This window comes from Podarcis tiliguerta (assembly GCF_965153285.1).
Source record: "Podarcis tiliguerta genome assembly, chromosome: 1".
Taxonomy (NCBI): Eukaryota; Metazoa; Chordata; class Lepidosauria; order Squamata; family Lacertidae; genus Podarcis; species Podarcis tiliguerta.
This window is the reverse complement of record NC_139534.1, coordinates 88,032,164-88,045,172: the sequence shown is the minus strand read 5'-3', so window position 1 is coordinate 88,045,172 and position 13,009 is coordinate 88,032,164. Positions and strand designations below refer to the sequence as shown.

The following is a 13,009-nucleotide window of genomic DNA, read 5'->3' as shown; positions in this document are numbered from 1 at the left end:
GAAAAAAAGAGTAAGTCCAAGGTGAAAGCTAAAGAAATAGTAGAGAACATACATCAAAAGCCCTGAATGTGGAACATGTTTCAGGTCACTCTAAACAATAATAAAATAAATAGTTGAACTGGGGCCTGATGTACAAATTCACCATGAGTTTCCAAAAGCACACAGCAAAACTAAATTAGACATTCCTTGGGCCAAAAACAATACGGCTGGAAGAACATTTGGAAGTTGCCCCTTTGTATATGTGGGTTGTAAAGTAAGTACTGATGACAAGCATGGCTCTGAGCTACAGAAAGCAATAATTTAATAATCACCTGTTCTTGCTCTCAAGCAATATAGTTCTCTTTGTAGGAAAAGGGAATGTTGCATTGATGTATCAGCTGCATTGCTGCTGGCTTACAAATCATACCTAGTTAGGGACCAACAACTCACAGGGACCTGGATTTATGTGTAATAGGAAGTCAAGGCTTATTAGCTTGTTTATCCCACTCATAACAGGAGTAATGGGGCAGCATGCAGCAGCATGTTCCTCATTCATGATGGTAAACTACAATAAGCCAGAAACCTGGAATTATCCTTATGTGTCAACCTGGAAAAGAATTAAAATTTTCACAGACTACATCAAAAACTCCAGGATATGTGGAATAATTTCTCCCCTGTTCATATTCTCTTTTGTTCTAAATTTGCATTGCTGGACAGATCAGGAATTTATAATCCATAAGGTAAAGGGATCCCTGACCAGTAGGTCCAGTCGTGACCGACTCTGGGGTTGCGGTGCTCATCTTGCTTTATTGGCCGAGGGAGCCGGCGTACAGCTTCCGGGTCATGACTAAGCCGCTTCTGGCGAACCAGAGCAGCGCATGGAAATGCCATTTACCTTCCCGCCGGAGCGGTACCTGTTTATCTACTTGCACTTTGACGTGCTTTCGAACTGCTAGGTGGGCAGGAGCAGGAACTGAGCAACGGGAGCTCACCCCGTCGCGGGGATTCGAACCGCCGACCTTCTGATCGGCAACCCACAGCGCCACCATAAAAAGCTGCTAATATTTTAAATAAGCAAAGTGGCAGTTTGGTGTTCCTGCATCCAGACTATTTGGGTAAAGCACTGTACCTGAGTTGTAGAGATTTATGAGCAGGTCCAAGTTCCAGTTCCTAGCATCTCTCCAGATAGGGCTGTGAGATACCCATCTCAAATCTTAGAGAGCTGCTGCCAGTCAGCATAGACAATGGTCTGATTTAGTGTATGGCAGCTTCCGATATTCCTTCGTTAATGTAACGGATTTGACACCATCTGTTTTTAGAAAAATCGTCTTTTGCTTTGAACTGAGTTAACAACAACAACAACAATTTATTATTTATACCCCGCCCATCTGGCTGGCTTTCCCCAGACACTCTGGGTGGCTGCCAACAGAATTAAAAGCACAATATAACATCAAACATTACAAACTTCCCTGAACTGGGCTGCCTTCTAAAAGTCAGATAGTTGTTTATTTCCTTGACATCTGATGGGAGGGCGTTCCACAGTGTGGGCGCTACTATCGAGAAGGCCTTCTGCCTGGTTACTGAGCATAGCACTGTCCCTTGGTGGCTCAACTAAGTTTTACCTATTGAAATTAATGAACATGACTAAGTTATGTCCATTAATTTCAATAGGACTACAGTGGTACCTGAGGTTACATACGCTTCAGGTTACAGACTCCGCTAACCCAGAAATATTACCTTGGGTTAAGAACCTTGCTACAGGATGAGAACATAAATCATGCAGTGGCGGCGCAGAGGCAGCAGGAGGCCCCATTAGCTAATGTGGTGCTTCAGGTTAAGAACAGTTTCAGGTTAAGAACAGACCTCCAGAACGAATTAAGTTCTTAACCCGAGGTACCACTGTACTCTGAATAAAAGCTTAGTTGAATACCACCTAATAGGTGGAATTCAACATTGTTCTATTTTGATTGTTCTGTCAGCGTAAACATGTCTCAACCCCCCAGAGTTCATTGGCGGGAGCGTTCAGGAGGCATGGAGGAGGACAGAGGGACAAGTCCCATTGTGCTAGCATAATATGTCCCACTGGCTCCCACTAGTGCAACTGTTCACTTGAATCCATATCGACAAGTCTCAGCTCATCATTGGGCCTTGGCAGTCTAGAATATCTCTTTTTAGCAGGTATCAGACTGGGATAGTTATAGAAAACCTTTGGTTACTCTGTTGGGGACAAAACACTCAAGTCCCAAACCAATATAAACTGCATGTTATGTTAACACAGAGATTTCTGTGGGGAAACTGAAAAAAGTGAATAAAACCCTAATGCCACTGTATTGCGTTTCCATTTTATTTAGTGTCGTTTCTAATCCAGTTCTTAGACAGAACTGTCCACTGATATCTGAGTGCGTAATGGATTAAAGTCAAAGACAAGTCTAAAATAATGTAAACATTTGCTCCTCCATAAAAGCCCTTCTGAAGAGAAGTGGGACATAAATCCAACTAGCCTGCAGTGCCCTGACAGTGTTTGCTTTTCATATACATCCCACACATTTCCATTAGGAGGTCTGAGTCCTGATAAACAACAGCAGCGTAAATCAACATACCGTGCAGATGGATTTGCAGCAATGGTTGAGCACTTTAGGTCAGTCTCCTAGCTTCTTCCTTTCTTCCATGCAATAATTTCTGAGGCCAGTGCTTCTCAAATGTTGAGATAGTGAGCCTTTCTTAAAGGGGAAGGGAGAGACCTGCTGGGGCCTCCACACGGCTAGCTGCCTTAACTAGCCACTATGTGCCGTGTCAGACTCCCATGGCTGGCAGACAGACAGACAGACAGACAGACAGACAGAGAGAAAGCCTTAGGACCATGTTAAGCCCAGTTCCTCACAGAAATAAGAAGCTCACAAGGGCTATCATATTTGTAATTTGTTACTCCCAACAATTTCAAACTGGAAAATAATCAAACAGTCTCTTTGTGGATGTTGGGAAGGGGCACAATAGCACTTTAAGCCACTTGTTCAATCAGCGTGTTCAAATCTGGACTAGAATTGGGTCAGTCCTTTGCAACAAATCATACTGCTTAAGTTTCCAGGGCAGAGATAATAGTTTGTATTTTCACACAGACATAAAACAGCTCTTTTAAATATTGTTACCTCTTAAGTAAAGGGTAAAGAGACCCCTGATCATTAGGTCTAGTCGTGGCCGACTCTGGGGTTGCGGCGCTAATCTCGCTTTATTGGCCGAGGGAGCTGGCGTACAGCTTCTGGGTCATGTGGCCAGCATGACTAAGCCACTTCTGGCGAACCAGAGCAGCGCACAGAAACGCTGTTTACCTTCCCGCCAGAGTGGTACCTATTTATCTACTTGCACTTTGACGTGCTTTTGAACTGCTAGGTTGGCAGGAGCAGGGACCGAGCAACGGGAGCTCACCCCGTCGTGGGGATTTGAACTGCCGACCTTCTGATCAGCAAGTCCTAGGCTCAGTGGTTTAACCCACACAAATTTAACTTCTCTCCAAGGCTTTTGTGTACCTTAAGAAAGAAAAGTGTTTGATAAATGAACACTGATGGCCAGTTGATGTTCCTGTAGCCAAGAATCTAAGTTATACTTACCTGCAAATATAGGGGCTGAAATCAGCATTCTGCTCGTGTGTACATGTGGCTGAAGAACCCTCCTCCCGTCCCCCCTCAAAAAAAACCTGTTTGGCAGTGTGAATGTAAACCAGTGAAGGAAAAACAAGTTTGAATTTGTGCAGCTGGCTGGCAAGAAAAAGACAGTGCTTCTGAAACTTCCTATGCTCAAAGAAATGAGGAATGAATACATATTGTTTGAAATGTATCAGGATTTTAATAGTATTCTGATTAACATAATTATCTTATTTATCAGAGCTTGACTGTTATGCATGCTGCTACAAAAATATTAAGAGAAAATGAAGTCCCACTTCTTTCAGAAAGAACTACGAAACAGCTGCAGCAAAGAAACTCATAACAGGGGAAGCTGTTTTTACTTGTAGATCCAGCCCCCTCCTGTTAAGGACAAACAATTAGTATATTTTGATGGAAGAGTAATAAACTGAATAGAATATTGGGGAATTAAATCTTCAAAGAGGGAAAAAAACCCCAGAAAGTTGCACAATTATAAAAATCCATGCCTGCTTCTGAACTGAATGTCCAGTAGTATTTCAATTCACAGTGAAAGGAAAAGGAAACCAAACTTAAGAACAATATACAAGACTAGAAAGTAAACTGATCAGGAAGGGAGCATTGAAGTTTCTAATTAAAGTTTTGCTGGCAAAAGTTACTGATCTGTTCATGACAGACATTCTGAAGTAAAGGACAAAGTGTTTTGTTTTTCTTTTAAAAAACCTGAAGTTTTGAGAAACTCTACATATATGCAATTTCTTATCATGTCTATTCCTACTTTACTGCATTAAAAGCAAAAAAATACACTACGCATGACTTGAAATAAGTATGCAACTTTCAGCATTATCATACATAAAGAGAAGAAACAGATATTTTTAAAGACTAGCAATACATCTAGTTAAACTTCATACCAGCACTGAACTCATTGTGTATCATCATCACACATGGTGAGTGTCATAGTAACTGCAGACAACATTAGCCATTCTAAACCTATATATTTTATAGGGTTGAGCAAAATGTTCTCCAGAAAACGTTTACATATCTACCAGCATCCACATGAGATACTCAGGCCACAAGGGAGCATTCATCTCATACTACTAAAATCTAACCAGAGCATTTCAGATCCTCCGGTCAATTATCACTTCCATTTCCTTTCTTGCAATGTCTTCATTTCCTGCATATCAGATATTAGCATGTGGAAAATAGGCATTTCCCCTCACAAGTTCTAATAGTTATCATATCCCAGTCTTACTCAAAACACTTGAGATCATTTTCAGAATCCCAATTTATCCTTTCACATATTCTTTATTCCCACCTTGTCCATAATTGATGCAGTTTCAGTCAACACATTACACAAAGGACCCCTGGCAGTTAAGTCCAGTCGCAGACAACTCTGGGGTCCCGGTGCTCATCTTGATTTACATGCCGAGGGAGCCGGTGTTTGTCCGCCAACTGTTTTTCCGGGTCATGTGGCCAGCATGACTAAGCCACTTCTGGCGCAACGGAACACCAAAACCAGAGCAGCACACAGAAATGCCGTTTACCTTCCTGCCAGAGCAGTACCTATTTATCTACTTGCACTTTTTGGCGTGCTTTCGAACTGCTAGGTTGGCAGGAGCTGGGAACGAGCAACCTTCTGATCGGCAAGCCCAAGAGGCTCAGTGGTTTAGACCACAGCACCACCCGCATCCCTTTAAAGGAACACATTGCATAGGGTTGCCATATTTAAAAAAGAGAAAATCCAGACACATAAATTGTTTAGCTTTTTTTTTTTTTTTTTTTTTTGACCAACTAAAAAAAAATCTACACTTCTGACATGGGCTGCCATACGTCCGGATTTTCCCAGACATTTAAGTGATTTCCACCCAGACACAGTTTACAAGGGCTGAATACTGGCTATGCCCAGGAAATTCCGGACATATGTCAACCCTACATTACAGCAAACTCATCAGGTATGTCTTATCAGCTGTGGCTCCAGAACCTCTTTGAATCTCATCAAAAAGGTTACCCACACTCATATAAGGCTGAAAAGCAGTATCTAAATATTCACATATATAATAGTGTCATCATTAAAGAACTTGGATTTTAAAGTTGTTATTTACCCTCCCCCTGCACTTTTAAGTAAAATAGTTAATACATTACTTCTTTAAAAACATTAGAATGAATGCTACTATCTCCCCTCTCATTCCTAGCTATTTTGATTTGTAACACTGAAACACTATCAAACACAATTATTAACACATGGCAACACTAACATTTGGGACGTTGGGGGGCTTCTTTTTTTTTGAAAAATGTCAAAACATCTGTAAGCACTTCTAGAGTAAAGAATGTGTCTCTCTTGCAGTTGAATAAATATATAAGAAGAGCTGAAGAATCATTAGGCGTAAAAACGTAATTTTTCAGTGTATAACCTCTAAGATATTCAGAGTTAGACTTTGCTGAAAAACTACTGCAGCTTCATTTTTAGGTTTTAACATAAGCCATCCCCTGCTACCACCAGTCAAGTTGGTGTTTGTGTGACAGTCAGAATGGTGGAAGGCTATTTATATCGCACTAATCAGAGTAGGGTAAAACCAGCTGGTCTCTAACAAAGAGCACGGGGGAAGTGATGTCTGGCATTAGTAGGCTAGGGAAATCTTATGCTTGGGCTTACAACACATCTCAATATTGTACCGAGAGCAGAAGACTGCTAATCAGACAGCTCCTGTAACATTTGCTGACAACTACACATTTTGCTCTAATCTCAAAAAAATTATTTTAGAATAAATTCCAAAAGCAACAAATGAAAACAAAGGATTATTAACCTCCATGCACCCACAATTTTGTATATGTATCAGATTTGTCTTTTCCCAGCTTTTCCCCATAAAGTACATATGAACAACAAAATAGCCTTTGCTGGTCAGTTCACACATTTACCTAATCCAGCTCTCTGTTTTGCCTATGCTAACCTTCCACAGGATCTCAGGTAGTAAGCAGCCATTCTATAAAGGGAACCACTAGATGTGGGAACAAAAACATATGAGGCTGAAGGCTTCCCTGAATCTTCTATAAGCAAGGGTCTAAATCACAAAATAGTGAAGTATATTGTGCAATTTTGGTAGTGAGCGTTCGTCACAAAAGGGGGCATAAAAATTGACCATGCATTAACAGAGCTTGGGCAGAGTTTAAACAGAGTTTAGATTGTAAGCCATTTGAAAAACTGCATTCAGTGACAGAGAGCTCAACCACGCACATGAAAAAAGATGAAAATGAAATCAGGTGTTTGCTGAAAAGTGTGTTCTTGCACCTTGTCTCACTGTTTGAAAAAAACAAACACCCCTCAACAACCACCCCCAGAGTAAAATGTTTTTAAACATTTCACTTGCAAAACGTGTGATCTGTCAATTAAAATAGTGGGTGTTTGGTCTGTTTTAATTCCTGGGAGTTGTTTACTATGAGAGGAAAGAGAAAGCAGCATTTGCAGATGGAGATGATAAAACCCTATTCACAAATACCTACAGAAATATAAACATTTACTTCTTAAAATGTAAAACGGATGTTTGACATAGAAGTACACGAACAATAGGAAAGTGCTCAAATCACAGTCGTCTATGCCTACACATGCTGTAACAACCCCAAAATTTCACCTTCTAAACTAATAAGCTAAATCTTAAGGCACTAAAATAAACTCCAGAAACACTTTTGAAAACCAAAGGTGGCCCATCCAAGAGCATAGGTAATTCAATTGTTTTTCTCAAGCTGCAGAGAGTACTACTAGCCATGGGAAAGTACTGGAGAAACAAGTTTACCCCATATACTTATGTCTTAAGATGCATGAGAATCTTGCAATAGCAACACACGCAGCTATTTCTAAAAACTAGCAGACATGTTTCCAGACATGTTTGAAGATCCTTTCCCAGATATAGATGCATGCATTACATTCCTACCCATGTGTTGGCTCTGTGTGGGCCACACCAAGAAGCATGGCTAAGTAAGATAGAATATCTACCAATGATCAAGGCTAATGAAAAAATAGTGAGAGGTAAGAATGACCTCTATATCTCCCCACCTCAAAATGCTTGGATGGTGGCAATGAGCCATCTGGAGTACCTGGCAGCAGATGTGCATGCGCACCAGCCCAGGGGAAAAGGAGTGACCATAGGAGAACAAAGGCAGGCTGATCCCCACATCATCAAAACAATTGCAGGGTGATGGGGAATTTTTCTGAGACACTCAACTGACATCAGTGGCTACTAGACATGATGACCAAGCTCTGCCTCCACAGTTGGAGGGCAGCAGTGCTTCAAAATACCGTAGCTGGAAACCACGGGAGAGAAGAATGCTCTTGTGCTCACATTCTGCTCCCTGATTTCCCACAGGCATCTGGTTGAAAACACGGTGCTGCACTATCTGGGCCACTGGCCTGATCCAGCAGGCTACTCTTACGTTCTTATGTCTTTGACATCAGTTGCCTTAACTGCCACAGTGGCAAGGTAAGGCAAAACTGCCTTGTACCTGGCTCAGTCTGAGTACTACAGATGAGCAGATATCAGATGTTACCAACAGTTGACCTTAGACTGCAGATTATACACTACATAGGCAGACCAGTTCTGTTCCAACTGCAAGCTCTGCCTTCAATGAAGGATGCATCTTCAGTTAAAGCGGCCTGGCCCACTCCTTTTACTCCAAAGGAGAGAGGTAGACTGTGGTTGTACTGTGGTTTCTATGTGATATCATTGGGCCAGAAGGGCACCAGCACCACAGGCTTGTCTTGTGAAATTTCATCCTCTGGCTTTGAGTCCTTGACCTCATCCCTGAAGAAGGGGAGTTCGACGACAGGATCATAGCCGAACTAAGGTCAGAGGAAGCTTTTTTTCTGAAGTCAACCCCTGTATAGATTCCCTGTAGAGAGGAGGCAGGTGAAACAAAGTAATAAAATATTTTTGCCCCTCCTTCCTTCTTATTATAGGACTCTCAGTTATCTAACTAAAACATGACAACTACAACTTAGAGTACCTTCTTTGAGCAGAATGTGTCTGTCATATACATTACTGTGGGAGTAACATTGCTTCCCCTGGTGCCTCACCTGTCTTGTCTGAGAATCCAGATACTGCAAGATGAGTCTTGTATTCACACTATGACTCCAAGTATTCCCTAGTGCTGCAGTCACATAGCCAGACTCTCCATTTCTAGAGCCTAGAAACAAGAAGACGGAAGCATTGATATTACCTTCTTGTAACTGAAGTAAAATGACATTTCATATTTTAAGTCCAATGCATTTTCCAAGATAACACTAGAGTGAAAAACCAAAAAGGAGAGAGAAGATGTATTCATGTTATATCGGACGTGCTTATTATTGACAGCTGCTTATACAAGAATTAAAAACAACAACTGGCAATCATTTACCATGTCTTGCAGGGAGTTAAGACAGCTGCATGTACTTTCCATGTCATATCAGACAAACCAGTGCATGGATCCCGTAAAAGAGGAATGACCTGGGCATCAAGGGAAAGAGAGGCTGGGAAAGGCCAGATCAAACAAAGACATGCTGGAAAGAGGTGTACAAGACGCCATCCAACAGTTTTAGGGACTCCATTCTGGATTTGTGTACTGTTTACTCCTTAGTATATTACTAGCAAATGATAAGACCAAGTATTTAACATGCCCAAACAATATGATCAATGCATCTTCTAGTTAATCATATCCTGTTATAACTTCTATTTCATTTTTCCCCCAATTATTTTTATTTTAAAACATGACCAGAAAAGATGAAGCATGCTAGTATTTTCTGAGCTGCACCTCTAGAAAATGTTGACTGCTCTACTGTATACAGTGGTACCTTGGGTTATGAACTTAATTTGTTCCAGAGGTCCGTTCTTAACCCAAAACTGTTCTTAACCTGAGGTGCACTTTCCCTAATGGAGCCTCCCGCTGCTGCCGCGCCACTGGCACGCAATTTCCATTCTCATCCTGGGGCAAAGTTCTCAACCCGAAGTACTACTTCTGGGTTAGCGGAGTTTGTAATCCGAAGTGTTTGTAACCTGATGCGTTTGTAAACCAAGTTACCACTGTATATGACAAAGTCATGCATGGGTTACCTACCAGATGTGTGTCAACTTAAAAACAACAACCCTCAATTTCACATTCATACACAAAGTCTGTTGAGGTACACATTTCAAATCCATTTCCATGCTTCTTATTAAGTGTTTTGTCTCGGCTCTCTTTCCCAGTCACTTTGATATGTTTTTTTCTGGTTATATCCAAAAGCATAATAATATGACATAGTTTTCTCAAAACGTCTTTTTGCAGACTATTAGATTTCAATTTTGTTAATTCTCACTCCTATGTAAAGGATCCCCCACATACACACACACTCATATTCATTCTTTCACCTCAAACCCTGAACTTTCAAAAAGAAAAGGCTCATATCCGTGTAAAATTAAATGAGGTTTCTCCATTATATAGGTACTGAAGACTTTCCACCACATCACCAAATGAGCAGGGACAACTAACACAACATATATAAGACAGAGGCTGACTCATGAGAAAAATAAATCTTTCCAAAGTTCTAATTTCTGCGCCTCTATCAACTCTCACATTGTGAAAATTGCAATCCAGATGTGGACATGGCTAGGAAACAGTTAAACTTAGCATGCAAGCGAAGGAAATATATCATTGCCCTCTGCATTCCTGTACACACCCAGGACTCCCACTTATGTCAACAGGTAGGCTGAGTGAGCAGTGGAGGCAGGTTCAGGGGGCACAGTGGTTAGAAAGAGTGCAGGCACATAAATTACTCTTTCCTTATTTCTGGGGGGAAACACTTGTGGTACCAGGCTGCAGCAGCACCTGCCTTGACAACTGCTGGCAGGACTATTTGTGTGACCCTCTGAGCTGCTCACATATATGCTTTAGCGCAAGACAACTATTTTGGGGTAGAGCAACCTCCCTTTTACAGGGCAACTGGGGGTGGGTGGGAAGGTTTCTATTTAAAACAGAAACACTATACCCCTTCTGCAATCTCTGCATGTTGTATAAAATAGAGGGAAGTAAATCAGGAAGCGGCAACGTGTACTGTGGAGGAAACTGAGGAGGTCCCCAGGAGAGTTCAATGGCCAGACATTTTGCCTCTTTTAGCACCAAACACCAGGAGACAACAGATGTCTCAGGGGCAGGAAATCGGAAATGGCAGGGAGAGAGATAGGAGCTCAAATATGTTGCTTAAAAATTATTCTATTATTTCAACTGTGAAATGAATTTTTAAAAGACCATGAAAGAAGATTAACAGTGCATTTTATCACACATATCCCTTGCCTTATCCCATCTTCAACTTTACTGACATTTTCTAGAGACCCAAATAAGCCCCGCCCCCTCTGTTCCCCAATCCACAAAACAACCATTATACCAATATGTTGGCCCTAAATACAACATTTAGGGCTTTTTAGTTTTAAAAAAGGGCAAGTAGTGAGGGACATGGTAGAGGTATATAAAATTATGCACGATTTAGAAAAAAGCGGGTAGATATTAGTTTTTCTGTCTCTCCTAATACTAGGACCAGGGTGACTGCTGTAAGATTCAGGACAAAAGGTTAGTACTTCTTCACACAGTTAAACTATCACTGCCATAAAATGAAGTAATGACAGTATGTGTGTGAATACCAGTTGCTGGAGATCATTAACCGAAGACAATTGAGTCCTGCTTTGGGGCTTTCTTCAGGCATTTGGTTAGCCATTGTGAGAACAAAATCCTGTAGTCTTTGCAGTGGGGCTCTTCATTTGACCCTCTTAAAACAACAACTGGTGGGCACCACCTTAGATGAAGCACTGCCCCTTCTCTGACACAGGAGGAAACACCACTTTTAAGATAGCGCTTGGAACAAGATACATTATTATTTTTCAAGGAGGCGTGCTTTTTTCCTTCAGAATTATTGGTTTCCCTCACGTGAAAGTTCATGGAAATTAAATCAATAAATGTATTGACAGATTTAAACTGAAGTTAAAAAAACCAGCCAACCAGAGGGACAATGCTAATCAAATCAATTGAATGGCTGCAGGAAGGAGTTTTTAAAGAGAGCTAAATAAAGCATGTCTCCATGCATGTGGTGCCCTTCACATGTTTTTTGCCTCACACTCTCCCTTCTCTCCATTCCGCAGTATTGTTTCAGATTAGGAGGTACGCTTGACAGTTTTGATGTCCAAAGGGATGATCTCATTCCCTGGACTAGCCGGCCAAGGTGCATTCCGTACCCAGGACATGGCGCATGCTTCATTGCTGATCCATGAGGAACTAATAAACAAAGGTTTGGGGGGTATGCAGAAATCTATTCAAACATGTATGCCAGCACTACATATAAATTAAAAAAAATGGCATATAACTAATCACTCTGCAATGCATTGGCTTGTGAAAAATAAAACACAGTGGGGGGTAGTGGATAATAATACAAAGATGCACATACTGTTCAAATAAACTGAATTAGGAGAGAAATTCTTTCTCTACATCACCTGCTCACCAGACAATCCACAATGCGCTGTGGATGCATTGAAGGGCAGAATCTTGTTCATCTTATAGATAGGAAGGAACATACGCAGCTGCCTTATGCTGAGCCATTGGTCCATCTAGCTCAGCACTTTCTTCATGGGTTGGCAATGATTCTCCCGTTTCATACAGCCCTACTTAGAGATGCCAGGGATTGAGCTTGGTCCCTTCTGCATACAAAGTAGATGCTCTACCATTGAGTTATGGGCCCATCCCAACATATGACTTTTCCCCATACCGAAACAGCTTGATAAGCCCTGGAAAAGCCTACTCATTCTTTTTTATTTTTAAAATAATTTTTATTGAATGATTTTATGTTACAAAAAACAATGCAGCCATACTACCACTAAATATAATTAAGAAATAAAAATTACATACATTGATATTTAGTTTGTTATTTGTTATTTATCATCTTATTTCCCCCCAAACATTGCATACAACACACATATGTGCAGACACCCACACACCCACACCCAAAATGATAATAATGAAAGTAAATATTTCCCCCCTTTTATCTCCCAAAATATTTTCTTCAACTTTGACTTCCTGTCAAGTCCCTTTGCATATGTTTTATCTTACATTTGAATGTACACAAAACAATAAACCTTTCTATATAATTTTTCTAATACATTCTGAAAACATAATAAATCCTTAATTGTTATCCACCTCCTTTTAGTTCCTTTATCACTCTAATGCTAGCACGGAGTCAAAACTATTATTGTATTTTTGAACGTATCTTCTATAACCATCCCATGTTCCCGCAAATTTTTGCTTTGACTCATTCAAGGATCTTCATTATTTCGGATGGTTAGGAGGATAGTAGTATAAATGTGCTGATGACCAACAGCTATTCCTCTCCTTTCCACCTGAATCAGATGAGG

At 40.8% G+C, this 13,009-nt stretch overlaps 1 protein-coding gene across 7 annotated transcripts in view; it reads right to left on the bottom strand.

Annotated features, from left to right (window-relative positions):
* Positions 1-13,009, bottom strand: part of RAD51B (RAD51 paralog B) — a gene marked incomplete at its 5' end in the record, with an annotated part of 322,766 nt that overhangs the window by 134,732 nt on the left and 175,025 nt on the right. For all 7 annotated transcript variants that reach the window (XR_014515144.1, XM_083457496.1, XM_083457495.1 and 4 more), the window contains one exon: positions 8,680-8,789. Coding sequence is in view for 6 of the 7 variants with exons in the window: in XM_083457496.1 (XP_083313622.1) it covers positions 8,680-8,789 (110 nt within the window). The remainder of the gene's footprint in view (positions 1-8,679; positions 8,790-13,009) is intronic.